General features: G+C 56.2%; 2 protein-coding genes across 4 annotated transcripts in view; one reads left to right on the plus strand and one right to left on the minus strand.

The window, feature by feature from the left end:
• OTOF (otoferlin) overlaps nt 1-11,520 on the plus strand; it is a gene marked incomplete at its 5' end in the record, with an annotated part of 72,293 nt that extends 60,773 nt beyond the window's left edge. For all 3 annotated transcript variants that reach the window (XM_081101311.1, XM_081101310.1, XM_081101312.1), the window contains 14 exons: nt 1,271-1,337; nt 2,189-2,316; nt 2,441-2,575; nt 2,913-3,050; nt 3,628-3,755; nt 3,861-4,031; nt 4,830-4,990; nt 5,643-5,785; nt 6,157-6,245; nt 7,676-7,774; nt 7,979-8,220; nt 8,375-8,553; nt 8,652-8,752; nt 10,612-11,520. In XM_081101311.1, the coding sequence (XP_080957437.1) occupies nt 1,271-1,337; nt 2,189-2,316; nt 2,441-2,575; nt 2,913-3,050; nt 3,628-3,755; nt 3,861-4,031; nt 4,830-4,990; nt 5,643-5,785; nt 6,157-6,245; nt 7,676-7,774; nt 7,979-8,220; nt 8,375-8,553; nt 8,652-8,752; nt 10,612-10,792 (1,962 nt within the window). In that variant the 3' untranslated portion in view covers nt 10,793-11,520. The remainder of the gene's footprint in view (nt 1-1,270; nt 1,338-2,188; nt 2,317-2,440; nt 2,576-2,912; nt 3,051-3,627; nt 3,756-3,860; nt 4,032-4,829; nt 4,991-5,642; nt 5,786-6,156; nt 6,246-7,675; nt 7,775-7,978; nt 8,221-8,374; nt 8,554-8,651; nt 8,753-10,611) is intronic.
• Nucleotides 11,521-12,002: 482 nt separating this feature from the next.
• DRC1 (dynein regulatory complex subunit 1) overlaps nt 12,003-26,652 on the minus strand; it is a 32,539-nt gene continuing 17,889 nt past the window's right edge. Inside the window, exons 8-17 of the mRNA XM_081101421.1 lie at nt 25,732-25,871; nt 22,698-22,832; nt 22,116-22,348; nt 19,874-19,986; nt 18,724-18,813; nt 18,132-18,215; nt 15,225-15,457; nt 14,012-14,155; nt 13,571-13,673; nt 12,003-12,235 (exon numbers count right to left, since the gene is read on the minus strand). Of these exons, the coding sequence (XP_080957547.1) occupies nt 12,173-12,235; nt 13,571-13,673; nt 14,012-14,155; nt 15,225-15,457; nt 18,132-18,215; nt 18,724-18,813; nt 19,874-19,986; nt 22,116-22,348; nt 22,698-22,832; nt 25,732-25,871 (1,338 nt within the window). The 3' untranslated portion in view covers nt 12,003-12,172. The remainder of the gene's footprint in view (nt 12,236-13,570; nt 13,674-14,011; nt 14,156-15,224; nt 15,458-18,131; nt 18,216-18,723; nt 18,814-19,873; nt 19,987-22,115; nt 22,349-22,697; nt 22,833-25,731; nt 25,872-26,652) is intronic.

The raw sequence follows: 26,652 nt of genomic DNA on the forward strand, positions 1-26,652 counted from the left end.
CCCTCTGCTTGCCGGGCGAAATGGGCATGTGAACAGACACAGTACAGTGTGGTGACTAAAGCACGTCAGTGCCTGCAGGGGTCCGGGGAGGCTTCCCAGAGGAGGTGACATGTGAGGAAGAGGAGAACGTGCTCAGGGGTCAAACAGAAACAGCTTCTCAAGCACTCGCCCACCTTCACACTGTTTTGACTCATCTCCGTCACCGGGGCGGCGGCACGCTCTTCCCCTGTTGTGTGCACTTGGGTTCCGTCTGCTGAGCCAGGCGGCAAGTTCCAGAAAGCGCATCCCTCCTCTTCTTCCGTTGTTTCGTCTCCGTGCTGTCTTCCTAGCTCAGGGCGCTCCTGACTGGCTGGCTGACCAGGCGGGACATGTGCCTGCAGTTTTGTTTCCTCAGCTGCGCTGGTCCAGCCACACTCCCTCCCCAGGCGCCTCCTGTGGCCCCCGCTGTGTGTGATGCTCATATCCCCGTTAGTGAGCATGCGGGCTAAGCTGCAGTGAGCTAGATCCGTGTGAATGAGGAAAGGCTGTCACGGTGACTCCGCAGTGCCAAGGACCAAGACCCTACCACCTGCTTCCTGCATGTGTACAGTTAGAGGGGGCTTGCCCTCATGTCCTCATAGCAGTGCACAGGAAGGGGTAAAGGGGAGTCATACTCCTTTCCATTAAGGGCCCGACCCAGAAATTGCACATATTGGCCAGAATCTAGTCCCGTGGCCACACAGCTACCAGGGAAGCTAAGTTGGCTGTGTGCCGAGAAAAACTCGTCCAGAACAGGAAAGCACATAATTGGGGGACACAGCAGGATCTCCTCCCACCGTCACCTCCTGGATCCGGGGCAGCCAGGCTGCAGCTCCAGGGGCTGCGTGTGGTCTCCTTGTCTGAACGCACAGGCTGCCACCATGTGACGGTGGGCTTTGGTTGAAACCTAGTGATTGCGTCTCCAGTGGGTAAGGTGAACTGAGTGAAGGTATAACTCACTCGGTTATACCTTTCTACATTATAATAATATAACAGGCAACATTAAAGGACACTATATTCTTAATGATGCACAATTTAAAGAATCATAAACCCCTAAGTACAGTTGGTCATAGTGTCCACATCATGCATTGGTTTAATGCACGTAAGCAGAGCATGCGATGGGTTTGTAACCCAGCAGGAAGGAGTTTCTGTGTCTAGTGCACTTAAGGCTGGTCTGAGACAGCAGTGGGGGGGTCAGCAGACCCTCCCCAAGAAGTCCACCTTCCCTCCTCCTTACCTCATCTTTTGGCAGCAACTTCGACAGCAAGATGCCTCAGGAATGGACTCAGAGGAGAAAGAGGAGATGGACAACATTGAGGGTGAGCCCTGGAACCCTAGATCTCTGCCTGGGCGCCCCCCCTGCGTGCCCCAAATGGCTGGCTGCCCTGCCCACTGCACCTTTTTCTCCCACCCACGGGCCCATATGGCTGCAGCAGCCAAGGGCAGCTGTCATCAGGCATCCCTGGGCACTGGCAAGCACGCCTGGGCTGATTCAGAGTGGCTTTCACTCTGACCAGTTCAGCAACCACAGTGGACAGGCATTTAGAGCCACAGAACCTAAGAGCTGGAAGGGACCTCAGAGCTCCTCTTTCCCAGCATTTTCCAGACTTTTCCATGGAACAGTGTTAATGGACATTCCGGAGGGAAAAGAGAGTTCTGTGGTTCAATGTGAAAAGTAAGTCTTTTGGTGCAGGACTTCTCAGTGCCTTTAATATACAAATATTACCATAAATCTCTAAAAGGAAGATATAAAATATTTCCCCAACACACTTGACCATGCTACCCTTCTTCCAAAAGCCTTACAAGAACACCTACACCTGGTGTTCCACTGAATGCCTTTTGGGAAATGCTGATGTGCAACAACCCTCATAATGTTACAGACGAGCAGACTGGGTTCCAGAGAGGAAAGCGAGCACCTCCCATGCCCTGCTCTGTCAAAGGGCATGACAACAGTCTTTGTACACACTCCCTGGGTGACCTTACTGGCACCCGCACCCGCATGAGGCGGGCATGCCAGGGAGTACTGTCTACATTTCACAGATGAGTACACAGAGACCGGCCAAGTGAAATGACTAAGTAAATTAGTAGCGAGCTGGATCTCCAGCCAGGCCTTCCTGCTCCATCGTTTCTGCCCCGAACTGACCAGGCCTCCTTCTCTGTTTCCGGCCAGGCCTGAAGGGGCCGATGAAGAAGGCAAAGGCTGCAAAGGAGGAGAAGAAGAAGAGAACCCAGAGTCCCGGGCCTGGCCAGGGGTCTGAGGCCCCTGAGAAGAAGAAATCCAAGATTGACGAGCTCAAGGTGAGGGTGTGGGGCAGACCCTGCCAGGGATGCGGGGTCACACCCGAGGGCAGGAGGTGGCAGATGGGACAAGAGGGAGGCAGGTGGACAGGCCACGTCCCCCTGATGGCTCAGCCTGGCTCAGGTGTACCCCAAGGAGCTGGAGTCAGAGTTCGACCACTTCGAGGACTGGCTGCACACCTTCAACCTGCTTCGAGGCAAGACGGGCGATGACGAAGATGGCTCCACCGAGGAGGAGCGCATTGTGGGCCGGTTCAAGGTCAGGCGAGGAGCCCCAGGCCCTGAACCCTGAGCCCCCTGCCACCCCTACCACCATACCAGCCTGAGCTCAAGGCTGACAGTCATGTGGAACTGTCAGCGGCACTGGTTGGTAAAATATGAAGATTTCCGTGCTAACTGATAAAGAGCATCTGCCCCAAGGGTTCCCCAAGTTGCTTACTTTATCCCCCTCCCTGCCACTGCCCTGGGCACTTCCTCCAGACCCCCTGGTCCTCCCATGATCCAGCAACCAAAGAGTTAGGCCCTGCCCCCACAGGGTGCCAGCCCCACCTGTGCTCATAGAAACCCGCACCCTGACCCACGCTTGCCTTGCCCAGGGCTCCCTCTGCATGTACAAAGTGCCACTCCCAGAGGATGTGACCCGGGAAGCCGGATACGACCCCACCTATGGCATGTTCCAGGGCATCCCCAGCAACGACCCTATCAACGTGCTGGTCCGAGTCTATGTGGTCCGGGTGAGCCTTCCCCGTCGCCCCCTCCCCCATCGCCCAGTCCCCCGTCGCCCTCTCCCCCTGCCCAGGAGGGTTGAGGCGGCTGCAAACCGACAGCCTCTGCCTGGGAGGCACCTGAAGGTCATCTGGTCTAGCTCCCATCCTTTTCTAATTATTATTTTATTTTTTATTTTTTTGTTAATCCTCACCCAAGGATATTTTTCCATTGATTTTTAGAGCGAGTGGAAGGGAGGGGGAGAAACAGAGAAACATCGATGTGAGAGAGACACCTAGATTGGTTGCCTCCTATACGCAGGGGCCAGGATTGAGCCTGCAACTGAGGTACGTGCCCCTGACTGGAATCGAACCCTGGACCCTTCAGTCTGCAGGCCGATGCTCTGTCCACTGAACCAAGCCAGCTAGGGCTAGTTCCCATCTTTTATAGATGAGGAAGCTGAGGCTGGAGGGCACACAGCAAGTCTCCTGCCCCCGGTCCAGTGGTCCTGCCTGTCACCATCAGGGACTATCAGGGAGCAGGGCGGGGACACTGGAAGATGAGGAGGGTGTGGGAGCCTGCTCAGGAGCACGTCTCCCACGTCAGGCCACAGACCTGCACCCGGCAGACATCAACGGCAAAGCTGACCCCTACATCGCCATCCGGCTGGGCAAGACTGACATCCGGGACAAGGAGAACTACATCTCCAAGCAGCTCAACCCTGTCTTTGGGAAGTAAGGCCTCCTGGGGGCCCCTTACTCCCACCCCAACTTCTCCAGCCCAGACCCCCTCCCACCCTACTTCACCCTCAACCCTTCTCCCAACCTCCGCCCTGCCAGGTCCTTCGACATCCAGGCGTCCTTCCCCATGGAATCCATGCTGACGGTGTCCGTGTACGACTGGGACCTGGTCGGCACCGATGACCTCATCGGGGAAACCAAGATTGACCTGGAGAATCGCTTCTACAGCAAGCACCGCGCCACCTGCGGCATCGCCCAGACCTACTCCATGTAGGTGGGGCGGGCGGGGTCCACCTGCTGTACCCTGACTCTAAAAATACGCTTCAGAGCAGGGGGTTTGGGAAGCTGGACATAGCACAGGTTCTGTTCCAGGCCAGGCCTGAACCCCTGCGGGCTCCGGGCACAGCCTTCCGCGGCCAGGACAGAGTCTAAGACAAGGAGAAAGCCACAGGGGCTTCCAGGACAGAGGAGGCAAGGCAAGGAGGGTAGAGAGAGGTGGCACTGTGCCCTTTGCTGGGGATCTGGCTGGTCTCTGCCAATGACAGGCTGTGTGACCCTGGTTACATCCCTTAACCTCTCTGGTTATCCGTGTCCTCATGGGAGTCTTTGAGGTTTCAGAGAAGTGGGCCCCAGGGAGGGAGACGGGAGACCGGGACTCTGGGCACCTGGGGCGAGAGCCCAGGGCAGGAGGGATCAGCCTCCAGCTGCCCCAGCACCTCAGCTGAGCCTGGAACCCAGGCGGGATCCACCAGGGCAGTGGTTCTCCACCTTCTGGCCCTTTAAATACAGTTCCTCATGTTGTGACCCAACCATAAAATTATTTCCGTTGCTACTTCATAACTGTCATGTTGCTACTGTTATGAATCGTCATGTAAATATCTGATATGCAGGATGGTCTTAGGCGACCCCTGTGAAAGGGTCGTTCGACCGCCAAAGGGGTCGCGACCCACAGGTTGAGAACCGCTGCACTAGGGCAGTAGACAACTTTAGAGAACTGGCCATAACCAGGTGCCACCTGGGAGTGCCCAGCCCACTGGAGCCCCACCGAGCCTGTGTGCCCTCCCACAGACACGGCTACAATATCTGGCGGGACCCCATGAAGCCCAGCCAGATCCTGACCCGCCTGTGCAAGGAGGGCAAAGTGGACGGCCCCCACTTCGGGCCCCCCGGGAGGGTGAAGGTGTCCAACCGCGTCTTCACCGGGCCCTCCGAGATGGAGGACGAGAACGGTAACGGGGGCTGGGCGCAGCCACAGGGGGGCAGGGGCCAAGGAGGGACCCACACTTCCCTTGATGGAACCGGGAGGCCCGGCCTGGGGTCTCCTCGGCCCGGAGTCCCTCTCCTGTCTGCCCACCTCTGCCCAGGCTCCCCACGCTACACAGCGCTTGCCTGCTCCTTGCCTTCTCTCTCCTTCTCAGCATCCTGGGCGAGGGAGGGTCTCCCCATTCAATAGATGAGGAATCTGAGACCCAAAGCGGTTAGTGACCCGTCCAAGGTCACGTGGCTGCAAGCCCGGCCCGCTCCCCACTCCTTCGCCCACGTGGCCCTTCCCAGAGAATCAGGCAGAGCTGTGCGGGGTCCTCGTGCTGACCGCCTTCCGGATGCGGGGCATTGCCCTCCCTGACATCACACCCCCTCAGGAGACTCTGGTCAAGTTCCCCAGGCAGAGAGAACCCAAGGACACAGACCTCTGGGCCCTGTGGGACAGCTGAGAGCTTGGGCAAGCTGCTTCTCCCTCTGTGCCTCAGTTTCCCCAACAGTACCACGGAGATGTGTGAACCCAGGGCTGGTGCGGGGACCTCTTTGTGCCTAAGTCCCTGGCCCAGCACAGATCTTGTTCTGCTGAGCCCATATGTGCAGCTGACCCGCTGGCATCCACAGGTCAGAGGGGGCCCACGGATGAGCACGTGGCGCTGTGCGCCCTGCGGCACTGGGAGGACATCCCCCGAGTGGGCTGCCGTCTGGTGCCGGAGCACGTGGAGACGCGGCCGCTGCTCAACCCTGACAAACCGGGAATCGAGCAGGTGACGCCCCTGAGGTTCTCTGGTGTTGGGATCAGGGAATCCCAACCTGGGTCCGTAAAAAGGATGCTCATGCCATTGGCTGCATTCCCAAAGCCTGGTGGCAGCTCCCCACCGGGCCCTTCACGGTAACTCCAGTGGCACATCTTTGCCTTGAGTGAGCCCACATCAGCTCTGGTGGATACCTGGGGGTCTCCCTCAGAAGCTGTGATTGGCTATTGATGACGTCATAGGCATGCCTGCCATCCAAGGATGGAAATTGATGAAATGGGCCCAAAGTCGGGAGGGGGAGGAGAGGAGAGGGGGAGGAGAGCAGAGGGGGAGGAGAGCAGAGGCGGAGTCTTGGGGAGACCTGGCACGCCCCTCTTCCTCAGGGCCGCCTGGAGCTGTGGGTGGACATGTTCCCCATGGACATGCCGGCCCCCGGGACGCCTCTGGACATCTCCCCCCGGAAGCCCAAGAAGTGAGCTGCTGGGGCCCAGCGCCAGTCTTCCCGTCTCCAGCCCTCGCCGCTCCCTCCACAGCCCAGATCACCTGGGCTGGTTGGCATTCCCCGTGCGGCCTTGTGGTGGGAACACAGCCACCCATCCAGAGAGTGGTGAGGCCTGCCCTTGGCCATGAGCACACGTTAGCACCCTCTCGTGGACTCGCACCAGAATGTGGGCTCCCACACACGATACACAGTGGCACACAAGCCACGGACCCCGAGAGCCTGTTCTGCCCTGGGACAGCCCCACACCAGGCTGTCAGTAAGCTCTGCCCCGGTTTAGCTGAAGCACCTGCCAAGATGAGCGGGAGCGAGTGCCCGGAAGAAGCAGGGGGAGGGTCGAGTAGAAAGAGCACTGGGCCGGGAGCCAAGCTCGCTGCCTCTCCCGGCTGGCCCTGGCCAAGTCCCTTTGCCTCCCTGGTCCCCAGTTTTCCCATCTGTACAATGGCAGGAACTAGTCCCAGGCAGCTGGGATGCCCTCAGGCCTGGCAGCAGGGCCAGCTTCGAGGATTCGCACAGGGGCTCATGCTCAGAGACGCTCCACCTTTGCTCCAACCCGATCATCTTGAGATTCTTGATGGTTTTTTAACAAGGAGCCTCGTATTTCCATTTTGCTCTGGGCAGTCAAATTATGCAGACAATTCTGCTGGAAATAGCCTCCCCCTCGGGGGCCACCGTGTGCTGTTCCGGGACCTACCACTGGGGGACACCCCCACCTATGGTGTCACCGGGACTTGCAGTCCAGGGCATATCTCCAGGAACCACCTTCCAATCAATTGTTAGTGGGTGACTCAGCCTCCCTCCTAGACGTTGAAATGTAACTTCCTCATTCGTAATGACAAGTACACTTCAAAGGGAAAATCCTCCTGGGCACAAGGCCATAAAGGAGACTGGGTTCCAGGGCGTCCACTGCCGGCCGCTGGACTTGCGTTTCTATGAGAACTGGCATGAGCTTCTGGCCCCTGAGACAAGGACCTTGCTCCTGACTCTCTGGGCCTCTCTTCAGCCGCCCCCAGCAGCCAGCCCTGCCCCTCCCTGCCCTGAGCCACCTCCCTGCCCTGAGCCACCTCCCTGCCCAGAGCCACCTCCCTGCCCTGAGCCACCTCCCTGCCCAGGAGGGTGCTGGGGTCCCGGTGGTCCAGCCAGACTGGCTTCCCCTGGGGCTCTGCTCACAGCAGCTGTACTGACTGGCTGGCCCTCTCACACCTGGGGGCCCACATCTCTCCTTTTCCTCTACTCTCTCAGCTCCAACTGTCCAGGCCCCGTGCTCAGCCCAAGTCCCCGGGACTTCTGTCAGCTCAGCTCCAGCCCCCTGCCCATCCCATCCCAGCCCTGAGATCCTGGGGTAACTTCCCCCCGCCACCCTCCTCCCCCTCCGCTGACTGTTAATCCCCTCTCCCCACCAGGTATGAGCTGCGGGTCATCGTGTGGAACACGGATGAGGTGGTCCTGGAGGACGATGACTTCTTCACTGGGGAGAAGTCCAGCGACATTTTTGTGCGGGGGTGGGTGAAGGCCCTGGCTGGGGGGCTGGACAGAGTGAACCCCCTTCGGGGGGGGGGGCAGGACAGAGGGAGCTGTGGGGTAGGAGGGGCTGAGCGAGTGGAGGGGAAGGAGAGATGCTGGATCCCCAGGTTTGTGGGGCAGCGTGCTGAGGGGGGGGAGCATGGGGTGGGGTGGCTGCAGGTGTGAGCAGGTGCTCCCTGCAGGTGGCTCAAGGGCCAGCAGGAGGACAAGCAGGACACGGACGTCCACTACCACTCGCTGACGGGCGAGGGCAACTTCAACTGGCGCTACCTCTTCCCCTTCGACTACCTGGCTGCCGAGGAAAAGATCGTCATCTCCAAGAAGGAGTCCATGTTCTCCTGGGATGAGACCGAATACAAGATCCCAGCACGGCTCACCCTGCAGATCTGGGACGCTGACCACTTCTCCGCCGACGACTTCCTGGGTGCAGGGCTGGGCGGGGCTTAGGGACTGGGACCGGGGACAGAGAGGGCGGGGGAGGGGGGAGGAAGGGGCAGGGAGAACCCACCCACCCTGGGGGGGTCCTTCCCACCAGTCCGTCCGTCCGTCCGTCCGTGCTGACGCTGAGATTGCCACAGGGGCCATCGAGCTGGACCTGAACCGGTTCCCCCGGGGCGCGAAGACGGCCAAGCAGTGCACCATGGAGATGGCCACGGGCGAGGTGGACGTGCCCCTGGTCTCCATCTTCAAGCAGAAGCGTGTCAAAGGCTGGTGGCCCCTCCTGGCCCGCGATGAGAATGACGAGTTTGAGCTCAGGGTGGGCACCACCCCCTGCTCGGGCGGTGGGCAGGGCTGAGCCGGTGCTGAGGGCCGGCGCCTGGCCCAGGCACTAGGACAGCTCTGTTCTGTCTGCAGGGCAAGGTGGAGGCAGAGTTGCATCTACTGACAGCGGAGGAGGCGGAAAAGAATCCAGTGGGCATTGCCCGCAACGAACCTGACCCCCTAGAGAAACCCAAGTGAGTGCCCTGCCCGCCCGGAGGCCTGGCCACACTGGTCCCTGGGGGCGCTGCATCAGGAACGAAGGGCCAGAACCTTTGGGTCTTCTTGCCCCCACTCTGCAGGCACCTCTACCCTTTTCTCTCTTCCTGGGAACTCCTCAGCCCAGGGTGGCCCCCTCTTGGCTGGGCCCCCTCTTGGCCAGGCCCCTGCCACTCTGAGCCTTCACCCTGTGTGTCCTTTCTCGGTGCTCCCTCTGCTCCTCCTCCACTCCAGCCGGCCCGACACGAGCTTCATCTGGTTCTTGAACCCTCTCAAGTCTGCCCGCTACTTCTTGTGGCACACGTACCGCTGGCTGCTGCTCAAGCTGCTGCTGCTCACGCTGCTGCTCCTCCTCCTCGCCCTTTTCCTCTACTCTGTGCCTGGCTACCTGGTCAAGAAGATCCTGGGGGCCTGAGCCCGGCATCCTCTGGGGCTGGTACTCCTCCCCCTTCCTCTGGACCTGGGGCTCCGGAGCTTGACAGCTTGTGGAACTCACACAGCTCACACACAGCACACACACACACACACAGAGCACACACACAATTGTGCACACACATGTGAACACACACAGGAACTTTCAAACGCTTCCATGGGCTCTCAGAACTGGAAATGACTATTTTACATGATTACATATTGGGCCTCAGAGGTGAGATAACTTGCCCAGCGTCTCCCTAGCAAACTGGGGTAGAGCTAGGACTCAGCCCAGGTTTCCAAGTTGCCAGCCCAGCATTCCTCAAACTTGGCCGCCTCCTCTCCCATTGACGTTCCTAACAGACTAACCCTATTGCATTGGCAGGGAGAGGCTGAGATGTGGCAGGGAGAGGGAAAGGTTTGGGCTAGCCCTGGCCAGCGAGTCCTGGATAGCTCCTGCATCACCCAGCTGCCAACCCCCAACCGTGTTCCGCCCTGCGGGACGATAAGCAGCTCCATCCAAGGCCAACATCTTAGTAGCCAACATCTGCTGAGCACGGCTCGGCGCCAGGCACCGTCGCTGACTCACTTCCCCTTCCACCAACCCTGGAGCAGGGTCCACTGCTAACCCATTGTGCAAGTGCGGAGCTGAGGCTCAAAGAGGCGCTAACGTGCCTGTCGCAGCTGGGACTGGAAACCAGGTGCCCTCCGCACAAACCAGGTGCTCGGCAGCGCCCCCCCCCTCCCCCCATTCCCGTGCTGAGCACAGCGCTAGGAGTGCCATCTGTGTCCTCCAGGCACCGGCAGGCAGGAGTTTAAAAAGCACATTCACACTTTAACTTTATATCATGACATTCCGTAAAGCCTCTTGCTCTGTAACACAAACAGCAGAATGAAAGCTTAATGAGCACTTCTTGGCTAGGAGGCCACTTGGGAGGTAGAGCAGCAACCACCCCTGACCGTGCGCAGGTCGGTGAGGGTGGCAGGCGCCCCCCTGGGGCTCCTCGGACCCTGGACAGAAGCTTGATCCTCAAGAAGGGGGGGAGGTTGAGAAACACTGGTCTCACGGAGAGAGGACAGGGACCCTGTCCAGTGACCTGCCGAGTAGAGGCGCTCCCTAAACCCAGGACTGCCCGTGGGGCTGCCGCTGCCCCTTTGGGTAGCGAGCTGCCATGGCTGCTGGTGTCCAGGTGGAGGCTCGGGGCTGCCCAAAGCCCAGAAGTGCCAGCTAGGCCTTGGGAGGAGGGGGGGACGCTGAGGGTCCTGCCAACGGGAATGTAAGCGGCGAACCCGGTGCTTAGCCATGGCTCCGGCCCTGTCTCCAGCACTCACGCGTTTTGGGGCTGTGGCAGGGTGTCTTGGGGTCTAGAAGGGCTGAGGGATGGGTATCCCGGGAGAGGCCCTGACTGCAGCTCCCCTCCCCCAGCCGGCCCGACACCGCCTTCGTCTGGTTCCTCAACCCCCTCAAGTCCATCAAGTACCTCATCTGCACTCGGTACAAGTGGCTCATCATCAAGATCGTGCTGGCGCTGCTGGCGCTGCTCATGCTGGGCCTCTTCCTCTACAGCCTCCCCGGCTACATGGTCAAGAAGCTCCTGGGGGCGTGAGGTCCCTGCATCCTCCCCGGGCTGCCCCTCCTGGGCCTGTGCGTTTGCCCCTCCCCTGGCGTGGGCTTTCCAGACTCCCTGGTGAGCCTCGGGAGCCTCTGTCCACCCTCCAGGCCTCGGGTCCCAGGGCCCCCCTGCACATCCTCTCCTCCCCAAGCTGGCTGCTCCCGGGGCCCTGCCCCTCGGCTCCTGCCTGTGGGTGGGGGGGTCTGCCCCACCTGGCTGAGGTACCCCCCTTCTTCAGGCCCTGGCTCCAGAGGAAGCCACCCCAAACCCTCCCCCAGGCCTTCCAGTCAAGGACTAAAGCTTTAATGAAATTATCTGAGAATCATGCATGGGCCAGGGCCCAGAGATTTCTAAAAATATGAGCAAAAAGCATCACCCTCCGCTCCCCCCGACATAGCCTGTGAGGGCAGTGGCACCACCAGTCTTCATCCTACACGAGTGGGCAGACCTTCTGACTAACCCTGGGGGTGGCTCCTCCTCCTGCCGGGGCAGCCGTTTACCCACCCCTCCTGGCCCAGCTGTGAGGTTTTATCCATGCCCAGAACTTCCTCTGCCAGGCTAGTGCCCTCCCCGCCCTGCCCAGCGGGCCCCTCCAGGCCCTCCAGCGGCAGCGGGCCTTTGCACTGGAAGTGCTGCCTTGCCTGCGTGAGCTGGGTTTCACTTGGCTGTCTTTCCTTTCTTGAGTGGTGATTTTTCTCTTAATAAAAGAAATCAAACACTGAGCTGACGAGTTTGCTCAAGTTGGGGGTCGGGAGTGGGGCGCAGGGTCGGCGGGCACTTGGAGGTTGGCGAACTCGGCACCAGCTGGCCCCTGTGGCTTTCCCTGTGGGTGGCCTCGTGGCCCGGGGTTCAAGGCAGGCCTAAGGCACAGGGCCACCTGCCCAGGCTGCCCACGGAAGGAGCCTCACACCACAGCCCAGGGGGCACCTGGGGGCCCCAAAAGCTCAACCAAAGGGTCCTGCAGGCCCAAGGACAGAGTGAAAGCTGAGAACCCTCCAAGCTGCCCCAAAGCTCCAGCTTCCACGGATAGACACCAACTGCCCCCAAACAGCAAGGGAGCCAGGCCACCGGCCTGGGCTGCATCTCCCAGCAACCTGCCTGCTCTCGTGCCACAATCTGAGGCCGGGACAAAGCCCCCTCGGGACACAGAGGTGGGGGTAGGGCCCATCTCCCCGACCTGGCCTCTTTAAAAAAGATCCAGCCACAACGTTCTAAAGACTTTAATCATGACTGGGGTGGGAGACAGGTAACTCCTGTGTCACCGTGCAGTGGCCGCTCTGGGGAAGGCAGAGTGTGCCCCGCGGCGCCCGGGCACGTGTGCGGCTCCGGCACCAGCGCCCGCACAGGTGCCCCGCGGACGGCACCCTTTCGGGCCTAGTTGGACTTTGTGGAGATCCGCAGCACCTGCGTCGGAGGAACCTGCAGTTCTGAGTTTATCTGGAAGAGAGGGCGTGGAGGTCACCCCGCTTTCCCGGGGGCCCCTGCATGCCTCTGGGGGTCTCCCACAGGCCTCTGCGTCTCCGCCTGCCTCCCCTCCCCGAATGCTCCCGGGTGTCTGGGGAGCCCACAGCTGCCTTCCTTCAGAAGCCAAGTTCCAGGGCTTCTTGCTGGGCTTCTGCTCCAGCTGCTCACCTCGGGGGAGGGGGATGTCCTTAACCTCCCACTCTGAGCCAACCTCTTAAATCAGCGGTTCTCAACCTGTGGGTCGCGACCCCTTTGGCGGTCGAACGACCCTTTCACAGGGGTCACCTAAGACCATCCTGCATATCAGATATTTACATGACGATTCATAACAGTGGCAACATGACAGTTATGAAGTAGCAATAAAAATAATTTTATGGTTGGGTCACAACATGAGGAACTATATTTAAAGGGCCAGAAGGTTGAGAACCACTGTCTTAAATTCTCTCCCCTCCCCGCCTGTCACCCCACCCCCAGTCTAGCCCTGCACGTCCCCGCCTCCTCCCGTCCTCTTACACACAGGAGCATCAACGGAAGGGTGGACCACATGGTCCCCTAATGTCTTAATCCTTTCACGGTCAAGGGGTCATCATGACACCCAAGCTGACCACGTCCCCTGTTCAGGTGCAGCCTGCAGCCTGAGACCACACTGGGCCGTGCAGCCCCAGTGCCTGGCCTGTCACCTCTCACAGCCACAGCTGAGGGCAGAGGAACTATGCTCAGCCCAGTGTCACGACCCCCCTGGCCCATGGCCTCAGCACCATGGGAAGCACACCCCACCACAGGTCAGAGCCAGCAACGAACTGTGTTACGAACCAGAGGGAGCAGAGACAGTGAGATCCCCCCTCTGGTCGGGCCTTGTTGCCGGACTCTCGCGGGAGTGGGCACACATGGGGTCAGGGGACATCTACCCCAGTTGGAGCCTCCTCTGCCCACGGCACGTCCCAGGCCAGACGACCTGGGCTGCAGAGCGGGGAGGGGCCCTGCTCTGGGAAGTCACCAGTCTCCTGTTCGTGAAAGGGGGAGGAGCATTCTGCCTCCTCTTCCCACAGACGGTGGTGGGGACCAAAGTAGGAACCTCGCCTGGAAGGGCTCAGGGAGCTGACACCTCAGGGCCCTGCACTGCTCCTGAGAGGGTGCGAGGAGCAGCCGGCGCCCAAACCAGGGCATCATGGAGCCCGACATCCCACGTTTCAAAGCTTGCTTGCCTCAGTGGGGGAGGGGGCTCCTCCCGTCTTAATATCAGCCCCAGGGTGCATCCCCCCTCTGCTCCCACCCCGCCCCCTGCCCTCACCCCAGGGCCCCGCCCACCTTGGAGCCCAGGTACTTCTGCAGCAGCTGCTGCAGCTCCGCGTTCTGCTGCTCCAGCGTGTTGCACTCCTGCAGCAGCTCCGCCCTCCGCATCAGGACCCGGCTTCGGGCAGAAAAATCCGTGAGCCACCACGGCCTCCTCCACCCTCGGCCAAGGATCCCTGCTTCTGCTCAGCTAGAGGTGGGAGAGGACCCCAGGAGCCGCACCACCCCAGCAGCCCTCCTGCCCGGAAGAGCGGGGGGCTGGCGGGGACAGGACAGGGGGAGCAGGGCCAGAGGGCCAGTCACCAGCACTGCCCCCCACCCCCCACAGCAGTTGCCCCAGGCAGCTCCTCCCCAAGAGTCATGGACAGGGAGGAGGCGGCACACGCGGCCGCTCCGCGCGGGATCCCTCCCCACTGCCTGCCAGCTCCCTCCTGGGGCCATGACGCGCACACGCACTGGTATTTCTCCAGGGCTGCGTACAGACCGTCCCAGAGGTTCTGCCTGGAGCGAGGGATCACCGTGGCCAGGGCCTTCCAGTAGTCGGAGTCCTTGGAGTTATCGCGCGTGGCCTTCTGCAACTTCACCGGTGCCCGAGCGTCCCTGAAGGTTAAGGGCACTGGTGCCATCAAGTCAGCTGGCACCACCCCGGCCCCCAGGCACTCCAGTCACAGTGCCGTCCCTCACAGACTTACTGCCCTCCCGCCCGTCACCTTCCCCATCAGTTACACAAGCCAACCGGTGGCCCGCGAGGCCCGAAAGGTTGGCGACCGCCGATACGAGCTAATCGGGTATTGGTAGACTCCGAAAGGACACACGCTTATCATCACTGCCCCTGACTCCTGGTGCCATGGTCACCTGTGGGAGCACCGCTGGGGCTTATCCACCCTTTTCCTCTCAGTCGGTTTACCTCCCTGGCTCTGAGCCCATTACTGTGCCCGTGTCTCTCACTAACGCCTCCAAAACAGCTCTCAGAAGCTGTCATCGCCTCTCCATCCACTCTAGGATGGCCTTGATCCAGGATAGCACCCCCCCCTCCCCCAGCTGCCCATCGCTCTCCTTGTAGCCAACATCACCCCCTCCCCGTCGCCAAAATGATCTTTCCGAAATGCAAGTCCAACCCCGGCTCCCCCGCTGCGGAAGGCTTGCTTCTAGCTCTGTCCGCCACAGGGCGAAGACCAAGATCTTGGGCGCACAGTCGGCAGGCTCTCCGAGACCTCCCACCCACCGGCCCTCTAACCAGACCCTGACACTCGAGCCATACCTCCCCGTTATGCTTCATGATTCCAGCAGGCCTTTCCCCAGGCTGTGACAACCTCCACTCTACCCAGCTAAGAAAACCCAGTTCCAGGGCCAGCCTCTCCTAACGCCCGCCCTGACGCGCCAAATGGAGCTGACCCCATCCTCCTCTGAGCAAGGTGACACCTGCAAATGCGCTGACTATCGTTCTGATCACGAGGTGTTACTCCCGCGGGGCCTACACATAGCGGACTCCAATAAAGGAGGAGACGGATGAACGCCTGGTGAATGAAATCGCCCTCCTTCTGGACATCCCTTTACTCACTCCCCCAAGTCCTTGCTCAGCAGCCTCTCCTCCACTCACTGGCATCTGCTTGGCCCCGCCCCCCAGCCAGCTGCCCCAGTCAGGCAAGACCTCCGCACCACAGCCCACCTGGGCTTCTTCAGGCCCTTGACAAAGGCCTCCAGAATCTTAAGGACATCGTTGGGGTGGATGAGCCTGGGAGACGTGGAGGCCTCCTCCTCTTCCACAAGACTTTCTGCCTCCTCTTCCTCAAGACTTTCCTCCTCCTCCTCCTCCTCTTCTTCTTCCTCCTTCTCCTTCTTCTCCTCCTCCTCCTCTTCTCCCTTGGGGACTGGCTCCAGTGCTGGCATCATTTCTTCCTCCTGTAGGGGGTGACAGATTCTAGGGGTTGATCTGGGGAAAGGCGCCAGAGGTAACTATGGGTTGGGGATATACAAACATGTGTGTATAAAGATAGACGGGGAGAGAAAAAAAAAAAACAGAGAAAAATTTTATAGAAGTTACAGAAAAGATCAAAGGGATGCATTTACACTAGAAAAGAAATAGGAGAAAGAGTGGAAAAGCCGGGGATGGGACCAGGCAGAGGCACGTGGGGGCTTCAAAACAATGATAAGCTCTATTTCTAAATCAGGGCTGGCAGGGGCTCCTTTTACTGTATTCATAACGCTTGCATGGTATATGCCTCCTTTTGAATCATAAGACTAAATAAGTCCTATTTTAATTTCAAAAAGTCTTCCTCCTATTGCTGTTTCTCAGTTCATTCCGTTTATTTCCCACAGGCAAACCATGTTGTCAGTGTCTTATCTATCCTTTCAAAGACATATTATGTCCATACAAGCACATACTTTTCCATCCCACTTTTACATAAGTGATACTATCCAACATACATGATTCTGCACTGCTTTTCTCACTACCAATAAGCCTTAGAACTGTTTGTTCTTTTTTTTTTACAGCTGCATAGTATTCCATTGTGTAGATGCACCATCTATTATCTAATCCATTGTGTAGATCAGTGATGGCGAACCTATGACACACGTGTCAGAGGTGACATGTGAACTCATTTTTTTTGGTTGATTTTTCTTTGTTAAATGGCATTTAAATATATAAAATAAATATCAAAAATATAAATCTTTGTTTTACTATGGTGGCAAATATCAAAAAATTTCTATATGTGACACAGCACCAGAGTTAAGTTAGGGTTTTTCAAAATGCTGACATGCCAAGCTCAAAAGGTTCGCCATCACTGGTGCAGATGCACCATCTATTATCCAATCCATTCTGTAGATGCACCATCTATCATCTAATCCATTGTGTAAAGGCACCATCTATTATCCAATCCATTCTGTAGATGCACCATCTATTATCCAATCCATTCTGTAGATGCACCATCTATCATCTAATCCATTGTGTAAAGGCACCATCTATTATCCAATCCATTGTGTAGATGCACCATCTATTATCCAATCCATTGTGTAGATGCACCATCTATTATCCAATCCATTGTGTAGATGCACCATCTATTATCCAATCCATTGTGTAGATGCACCATCTATTATCCAAGCCATTGTGTAGATGCACCATATGATGGAAATTCAGGTTATCTCCAATCTTCTGCCATTTCAAATAATGCTGCAATGAGTAAGCTACAATAAACATATTTCGTGTGTGTGTGTGTGTGTGTGTGTGTGTGTGTGTGGACTTGCACGGTGAGTATGGTGGTGCAGTTTTGTCATTGTACTGCCAAATTGCCTTTGTGGAAGCTGCAACAGTTCACACTCCCACTAGCCACTTGTGCATGTGCCTGTTTCCCCCACCTCAGCCGTTACTATATGTTCTCAAACTTGCAGATTTTTGCCAGCCCAATGGGTGAAAATATATTTGAGTAGTTTTAATTTGCATTTTTCTTGTTACAAGAAAGCCTCATTATCTTTTTTGTGTGGTTAAAAGTTATTTGTATTGCCTCTTCTAGAAGGTGTTGAAATGTTCTGATCTCTTGTCCGCTCCATTGAGTTGTTGGTCTTTTTCTTATTGGTTTATGGGAATTCTTTATATAGTAAGGAAATTTGCCCTTAACTGTCATGAGTTTAAAGTATTTTTCGCAGCTGTCATGAATACCTTAACTTTACGTATAATGATTTTTACCCTACAGAATTTTTTTTAATACACTCAAATATATCCTTTCTTTTTTTCTTCCCCCGATCCCTCTACTGTGCAACCTGCTTCAGTGCCTGCAGCCCATCGACAGAAGCCAGCAATGGTTCGCGGCCACAGCCTGCTCTGGCATTGTGCACTATGAGTTTTCTTCTTTACGGCTTCTGGCTTTTGTCCACACAATCAACTCTTTTTTGGAAGCATATCAAGAGACTCACACATTAGGGGCTAGTAATAATCAAAACACCTTTTAAATTCAAGTTTTTCATTTTTAAATTAAAATCTTACATTTTTATCATGATGACTTTCTCAAAATAGTCCATTACAATCAAGACAGGCATAAATGGGCTCAGTGTCACGGGAAAGTGTGACGGACCAATCACTGACCACTTGGTGGGCCTGGATCTCACCGGGAAGGCCTGGCTTTGAGGGAGGGCCTCGGTGTGAGGCCAGCCTCTCATCCCAGACATCCTTCCCTTTGCAAACAGAAAAGGCGACGCTCATAAAGGCGATGCTGACTTAGCTCTCCCTGCCACGAAACCCTCGCTGTTTCTTTAAAAATATCACTCAGCCCTAACCAGTTTGGCTCAGTGGACAGAGCGTCGGCCTGCAGACTCAAGGGTCCCAGGTTCGATTCCGGTCAAGGGCATGTACCTTGGTTGCAGGCACATCCCCAGTAGGGGGTGTGCAGGAAGCAGCTGATCGATGTTTCTCTCTCATCGATGTTTCTAACTCTCTATCCCCCTTCCCTTCCTCTCTGCGAAAAAATCAATAATATATATATATATATATATTTTTAAAAAATCATTCAGTGGTCACAGAGCCTCTGGGGCTTCCAGGAAGATGTAATGGAGAAGACCTCTTCTCCATGGCCCCTCACCTCACCTGGCTGGACAGATGCTGAGCTCGGTATTTGAGGAAGAAATTCACCAGTTTATATAAGTCGTCCTCACTCTCAATTCCAAGGGCCTGAGGGGGAAACAGAAAGACGCTCAAACACCACTTCAGGAGTCCACCTGCAGCGGGCGTGGCGGGCCCTGGGCTCTGGGCAAGAGGCTGGGCTGGCTGCCCTCAGCGTCCCTGGCACCTGCCATGGCCCGGGGTAGAGGCCGTTCCGCACAGGGCAGCGCAGTGAACTGGGGACGCCGGTGTCAGGACGGAGTCAAGGCCCAGAGTCAGGACCTGCCCCACACAGGCCTGGGGGGTGCAGGGGTGCTAAGGGGCTGGGCCCACATCTGAGCTCAGGGCCGTGGGGGAGAATCGGCAGCCTGAGCGCTGGGCCACGGGGGAGAGGAGCCGGCAGGGGCAAGGCCAGCGACGGGCGAGACCTAAGGGACTCCGGCAGGGACGGTGAGCCCAGGGGGGCCCTGGGAGACCCACATGGGGCGGAGGCCATGTTGGGAAAACATGGGTGGCCGCCTTAGAATGAGCTCCCCCCACCCCCCACCCCATGTCCACTCCACCCGGCGGGACTCACTGAGAATATGGCGTCCAGTCTCAGCAGGTAGCACTCGCTCTTCTCCAGGGGCTGGAGAAGGCTCAGCAGCTTGCTCTCGATGAGGAAGCCCTAAGGGGGGTGGGGGGGATGGCATCTCCGCTCAGAGGCAGCGCTCAGGAGCGAGGCCCGGGCTGCAGCCTCCTCTGCGCAACCGGCAGCGACGACCTCGGAGCAGAGGCCCCGGGACGGGCCCAGGCGGCGGGCGCCCAGGGGAAGGCCTTCGCGGGACGCCTCGGAGCCCGTCCCCGGGACAGAGCCAATCTCACCACAGACTCGGTCCCCCACCTCGGAGGGTGCTGGCCCATCACCCACAAGTCCCTGGGTGAACCCCCGAGGTGCCCACAGCAGCCCTGACCTGACCCAGTCACAGATTCCCACCCCGCAACGTCCCTTCACCGCCATGCCAGTCCCCACAGAGCTGCAGGGCCTGGCAGCAGGCAGAGAGGGGGCAGCAGGCAGAGAGCGGGCAGCAGGCAGAGGGACGGGGGCCACTGGCAGCGACCTGGGACCGAGAGGGGGCCCCTGCCAGCCGCCTCCTTCAGCAGGAGCTGCCTCAGGGCCAGGAGCCAGCCTTGGGGCCCAAGAAAACGGTCCCAACTGCCCCCCGGGCTGGGAGGCTGCTGGCCTCGCTCCATCTCCTCCATCACCTCAAAAGTGAAATCAAAGAAACACCCATCACGTTGGTCACCACCCCACCCCCAGCTGAACCAGCTCCGAGGCAGCCCCTTCCCTGAGCCGAGCGGGTTCTGCTAACATGCATGCAGGCAGCCGCAGCCCAGCGCACCCAGAGTCGCCCATGTCCCAGGAGCTCCCCGAGAAAGGCGTGGCCACCGTCCTTGGCAGGTGGGCTCATGGGGGCGACACGGTGCCCCTTTCCTTGCAGGATGAGCATCTTGTTTGAAGTAGCAGGAGCCTGGCTCGGCCTGTCTGTGAGGTCCCCCAGCAGCACTCCCGGGGGGCCGGGCCACACCTGCTCCAGGCCTCAGCTGAGCCAGCCAGACTCATCAGAAGAGCCCACCGGAAGCGACAGCAGGAAGTCGGCATGGGCCCCCCTCCCCCCCCCGCCCACCCCCCTGCCCCCCCACCCCCCCACCCCCCCCACCCCGCAGCCCCTGCCGAGGCCCCTCACCGACTCGTCACACAGGAGCATCAGGATCTTCCTGGTCGTGCTGGCTGAAACCTGCTTGGGCAGGTCCAGGTAAGACTCGAGCTCTTGGTCAGCCTCCTCCGACCCCTCCTCTTCTGCAGACGGGCGGGCAGAGAAGAGCGAGAGGGAAGGAAAGGGGGATCATTCCTTGGCCTGGCTGACGTCTTCCCTGGAGAGCATTCACCTCGAAGAAGCCCCTTTAAGGCGCTGGCAAGTCTCTTTAGCTGAAGAAAGCCGATTGTGTGGGGAAAACGGGCCGGAACAAGAGCCTGTCTGGAGAATGCTGCCAGTGGTGGACAGATTCTATTGCCCACTTTTGCGAATTCCATCTGCCTGGAAACATCTTACTCAAAATGCAGCCGTGGCCAGGACGTGGGAGCTCCGGACAGTGTGAGCGAGTTCGCTCGTATTTCAGGGCTCCATCCAGCAGACTGGCCGCCTGGTTCCTAAACCTCAGCAGCTGGGAAGCAGCCCACCTAACGGGGGGAAAGCGCTGCCTCACAGGAGGATATCACCACCAGGAACCGGTAGCTGACAGCAAGAGGCGAACGTTTTCCTCATTAAAATGGAATACTTTTAAGTGTTTTAGCCTGTATGTTCTTCATCTGAAAATAGGAATAACAGCCATTGTACTATCCAGGCTTTGCTAGTTGTTCAAGAGGCAAAATGAGATCAGATATATGAAGAGCATTTGGAAATGACAGCATATGAAACTGCTGGTTGGGACGCACAACGGTACCACCCTACAGCGCCACATCCAACAAAACTGCAGAGGCATTTACCCTCTGGTCCAGCACATGCAGGAGGCAACCACTAGATCACTTCGCACATGCCCCGGCCAGGGCGGGGGATCGAGCCTGCAACCGAGGTACATGCCCTTGACTGGAATCGGACCAGGACCCTTCAGTCCACAGGCTGATGCTCTTTCCACTGAGCCAAACCGGCTAGGGCAATGTTTCTCTCTCTCTCTCTCCTCTCTCTCTCTCTCTCTCTCTCTCTCTCTCTCTCTCTCTCTCTCCCCCCCCCCTCCTTCCCCCCTTCCCTTCAGTACTTTCTCTAAAAATCAATGGAAAAAATATCCGTGGGTGAAGGTTAACCAAAAAAATAAAAATAAATAAAAAAATATCATTCCCTATGAAAAAGAACCAGGTCTCCTTAGAGAAATGGCTGCTTCTAAACTTGAAGCAGGAAAAGTATCATGTGAGCCTGGAACCTCTGGTCATTCTGGAAGCCAGGAAGCTGTCAAAGATGACAGGGATGGCCGAAACCAGTTTGGCTCAGTGGATAGAGCGTCGGCCTGCGGACTGAGGGGTCCCAGGTTCGATTCTGGTCAAGGGCATGTACCTGGGCTGTGGGCATATCCCCAGTGGGAGATGTGCAGGAGGCGGCTGGTCGATGTTTCTCTCCCATCGATGTTTCTAACTATCTCTCTCCCTTCCTCTCTGTAAAAAATCAATAAAATATATTTAAAAAAAAAAAAAAAAAAAAAAGATGACAGGGATGGGGGGGGGGGGGTGTCTAAAGGACCCAGAAGGCAACACGAAGAGACTCCCACTGGCCAAAGATGGGGCAATTTGAGCATCAGTAACAATAATAATTGCATCAACCAAAACATATCAAACTTGTTTAAACCCATGTGTTTACAAAGGTGCTTTCTGATATATACAAAACATCACTGGTGACCTTCGGAAGATGCTAGCGCCGCAACCCATTCATTCTGCAAAGAGGGAAATAGAGACAGAACAAGCATCTATCCTGCTTTTCCCGTACAAACTGTATCTCGGAGTCACAGGCAGTTGACGAGGGGAAGAGCCTCTTTTCGGCAGTGTCCCAGCTAACAAATGATGACACTGTGACAAAATGTAGAATATCGCCATTTTGCCATCCCTGGTGCCTTTAGCGGATCTTGCGCAATGATCGCTAACGTCGCAAAAACAGAGACAGCCTGACCCTGGAGGTGCCCAGCGGTGTCCTTAGCCAAAACAAATCAAACCTGAATCGGACATCAGGCTTCTAGGTCCAACTTCCAGTTCCTGACACAGCGGGGAGGGTAGAGCTATGAATTAGAGACGTACCAGCCATGTCCACCAATCGTCCCCTACAGACCCCTCAGCCATGAGACCCCGCCCCCTTCTCTAGACCGCAGTTTCCTTGTTTGGAAAGTGAGTGGGTGGACCTGATGCCCTCAGGGGGCCCCTGGGGCCCAGGACTCTGTTCTCCTCACCTGTTTGCATCAGCACTTCTTCTAGTATTTGCGTGGCGGACTTCTGCTGCTGCTGAAATAGAGGCCCCACATTCTTCAGGAACCAGAAATCAGGTGCCGTCCAGGGAAGGCCCAGGTGCTGGGTGTGGATGATCCTGTCTACATCCAAGGCTTTGCTTATCAGACCCTTCGCCTCCTCTTCATTCATCACCCAAAAGTCCCAGAACTTCTCCTCGTCAATGAGAACAAAATGCCTGTGAAGGAGAGATGACTGAGCGTGGTCAGCGGACCCCAGGGCCTGGCTAGGGCCCCTTCCATTAGTAGGAGAGCAAGACCTGGGACAGAATTGGGGTGAATCCTGGGCCTGGCCCAACCTCTTGGGCCACTGACCCGCACCTATGACAGGCTGAAAGCCATCGCAGGAAGTCTCAAGAGAAGGGAGGTGAAGCGCAAATAGAGGAACAAGACAGACAACACAAAGGACTCTTGGGTGCCCTGGCCCAGCTCCCAAAAACGCTGCTGGTATCAAAGTCTAGGGAGACCGTGACCACCACCAACCCGACCCCTACGGCCTCTAGTCTAAGACCCAAGTCGCTGAAATACCTCATGGCTTTCTGCAGCTCCTTGAACTGGATCACCAGGCGTTTGTAGTCTGAGGTTAGGGACTGGTTCTCCTCCTGAAACTGCTTTATCTGCTTGGCATACTTGGATCGCAGATTGTTCAGTACATCATGCAGGCTGGTGGAGGAGGGAGAAGTCAGTGCTGCTGAGCAGAAGGTGTAATGCCCTCTCACCTACTTCGCTGGGTTCCGCAGGACCCAGGACCAGGCATGGACGGGCAGAAAACCCTCCCCCAGAGTCCCCAACGCAGCTCCAGCTGTGATCAAGGGGAGGCAGGCAGCAGGGGGTCATGGGAACGGCCAGAAGTAAACGCATTTAAAACTTGCCCAGATGCCCAAACCCACCAAGAGGCCACCTCCTATGCAAGAGTGCAACCGAATCTTCCTCCACACACCATTTGCCAGCGTCCCTACCTGGCACCAACCTCACTTATTAAAAATCTCAGCTTCTGAGCTCCTGAAATAAGGCAGATAGGAAGGAAAAAACTAAAACTGCGCATCACAAGCCTACGATATATGAGTCCTCCAATATATAAGCCCTCCGTTCTCAAAGAGCTGATGCCGTTAACACATTGTATGCGGGAAACGTGTTTACACGTTTTACGTATTTATACGTTCTACCAATGTAGTAGAGCGCGGGACACGTATTAATACGTTTTTTATAGACTAGCGGTAGAATGCGGGTAACGTATAAATACATAAACTAAAGTTATCGTAATTTTACTGAACGTTGCCATTTGCGCAAAAAATTAGCAAAAATGGCCCGCGCCACCTGTTAGCGCGCGATAAAAACTACCCGCAAACAATGTGTTAACAGGTCCAACAACTCATTCATTCATTTATCAAACATGAAAGGTCTCTTTCGTGCCAAAGATCTGTTCCAACGCAGAGATGAATAAGAGATATCCATCCAGTCGGAGACAAAGACAAACATTAATTAAGGGACGGTGTGAGAAATGCTATAGGAGATTCACACCAGTGCCAGGGGAGCCCAGCGGTGAGGCATCTGACTGCCCCTGGCCTGCAGGGGAGGGGGGTGGTCACGGGTTCCAGCACAGGAACTGCGACAACCTGGCCAGTAGCGCTGAGGATGCCGGCCTGCCTGCCTGCCGCAGCTCCCCGCCTCCCGGCTAACAGGAGCTCTGCGCATGGAAACTTGTCGCATGAAATATGCATGGCAGGCACAGCTTTGAGACCCGGGACCGAGCTTCAGACTTCAAACTCCTGGAGAGGTGTCTTATGTCAGTGCCCCACTTACACAGGAGCCGAGAGCTCGAAGGCTGACAGAGTTGAAGTTGGAAAATTCTAAAAATAACGATTTCCCTCTGAAGCATTGTTCGGAATTAATCAGAAGGTCCCTAAAACAACAACACTGATCATCCATATTTTCATCCTCAATAATAAGTGAAAATGAGTTAACTTGGTCTCTGATAAAAAAGAAGTATCTAATTCATTTTCTCTTTTGAAAATATATTCTTATTGATTTCAGAGAGGAAGGGAGAGGGAGGGATAAAAACATCAAATGATGACAGAGAATCATTGATGGGCTGCCTCCTGCACGCCCCACACTGGGGATCGAGCCCGAAACCCAGGGATGTGCCCTGACTGGGAACTGAACCATGATCTCCTGATTCATAGTCTCCACGCTCAACCACTGAGCCACACCGGCCGGGCTAATTCGTTTTCTTAACTATAGCGTTCTAGGAGACCTTCCATATATAAGTGTCAAAAAAAATTTTTTAGTCGCCATCCCAAAGTGTTTTTTCAACGTTATTTAGTAAAGGAGTTTCCTTGTGCCATCTGGTTACAGAAGTCAATGACACAAAGATAAACCCCAGTGACACCCTGACGGTCTGAGCAAGGCAGCAGGAAAGGAGTGGACGGGAAGGGACGGCTGCAAGTCAGGTCCTCGGTGCCTGGCCGAAAACTAGGGGCGAAGGGGAGTGAGGAGGGGACTGGAAACCCGGGAGGGTCAGCAAGCTCGTTCCAGAAAGCATACCCTGGAGATGACCGGGACTCTTCCAGGCAAAGCAAGGAGGTGAGGCTGGGATTAGGAATATGAAGGTGGTAGTCGTAACAAAGAAGTGATATTCAAAGCCGCAAGGCTGATGTTCAGGGCATTGAAATTAAAAGAAAAAAGGGGGGGGGGGTGTCAGAGGGGGATAAAATGCTTTCTAGAATAACTTATCAGGCAAGAAAAAGCAGAACCACCCCAGGAAACAAATTAGGAATAAATTGAGAAAGAAGAGCCATGCAAACCAGAGGAGAACATTTCCGAGATTCGGTGATTATCCAGCAAAAACAGGACAAGGCCTGAGGGGAAGCCGTGGTGCTTGGCTAGAGTGGCATCATTGGCACCCTACAGAGGGGAGTTTCTGGCCGATGATGGGGTCACAGGTCAAATTATGAATGTTGGAGGAGGGCGGAGGGGCAAAGGGCGACGAAAGGAACAAGGAAAAAGGAAGCAAGAAGAGAAAAAAGACAGTGTGCACCCCGCGGAGCAGCAGGGTCGGTGGGAGGGTTTTCAAGAGAAGGGGGTGGGAGGGTTTTCAAGAGAAGGGAAACCGGGTACTTTGACGGCAGAGGGAAGAGCCAGCGGAGGTGGTGGTGGGGATGGTGCCGCTCGCGGTGCTGCCATGTGGATGGGGACCCACGCCCGGTGCTGCCATGTGGATGGGGAACCCACGCCCGACCTCCGCACTTCCTCCCTCCCATCCTTCCCAGGCCCCTTCTCCCACTGAGCAAACCTTCAATCAAACATCCACCTTTCTGATCCCTCCTGCTTTGCCCTGGGACCTGTCACATCCCCGCATTCCCAGCTCACTTTTTGCTGTAAACTCTTTCCTAGGAGGAGGTGGGGGAACCAGTTGAATGTATTATCTTTTCTAAAAATAAAAATCTCTTCTAACAAAGTCAGCTCTATTTTTTACAGTTTACACTCCTGCGAAAGGGCAGCGTTCGAGCCCACCCTCTTTGCAGCACGGAGGGCCCAGGAGCAGGGGGCCGAGCCAGCTCACCGGTTCATCTTCCTCTTCTGCTGGGACCTGATCATCGTGCTCTCTTCGTCTCTCTTCTTCAGCACCTGGAAGTTGTACTCTAGCTTCTCTTGGTTTAGCTGGTAAGTTGCTTTCATTTGCTGAAGCTGTTGCTCGAGAATCTAAAGTTAAAGTTTTTTTAAAAAATAATACTCATTGGCCCCGGTATAATTTGTTACACCTGAGGGTCCCTGATGGCGCATTCTGGAGTCAGACCGGAGGACCCTTAAGGACACATGTCCCACCGGAACCCTTAGGAAATCTATCAGGAGAGGCAAGTTGAAGGCCAACCAGAAAAAAATACATAAATCATGCAACTATCAGCTATCCCTCTGGCACGTTAGAGATCTGAGTCACCCCCTAGAAATACCGTAAAGGTTAATGTTACCATGGAAACCCGCAGTGTTCCCACTCTGACCTTCCCATTGGCAGGGCTAGTGTTTAGCAGGAGGCCATGTCCATTTTGAGGGAGGACAGGCACGCCATCCTTATTTTGGGGGTTTCCGTTAGCTGTATTCATGCACTTGGCAAATATAGGGTGTCCCCCAAAATGTATACACACACTTTGAATAATTATAAAAGCAGCGCTTATTAAAAATACATTTCATTTTCCAAATTGGGCTATCTGCCGTTAAAGTGTGCATTCATTTTTGGGGATACCCTGTATTGACTGAGTGCCTATATAGCAGTGGTTCTCAACCTGTGGGTCGCAACCCCTTTAGGGTCGAACGACCCTTTCACAGGGGTCACGTAAATACATCCTGCATATCAGATATTTACATGACGATTCATAACAGTAGCAAAATTACAGTTATGAAGTAGCAATGAAAATAATTTTATGGTTGGGTCACCACAACATGAGGAACTGTATTAAAGGGCCGCGGCCTTAGGAAGGTTGAGAAC

Source organism: Myotis nattereri, assembly GCF_964212035.1.
Source record: "Myotis nattereri genome assembly, chromosome: 10".
Classification (NCBI taxonomy): Eukaryota; Metazoa; Chordata; class Mammalia; order Chiroptera; family Vespertilionidae; genus Myotis; species Myotis nattereri.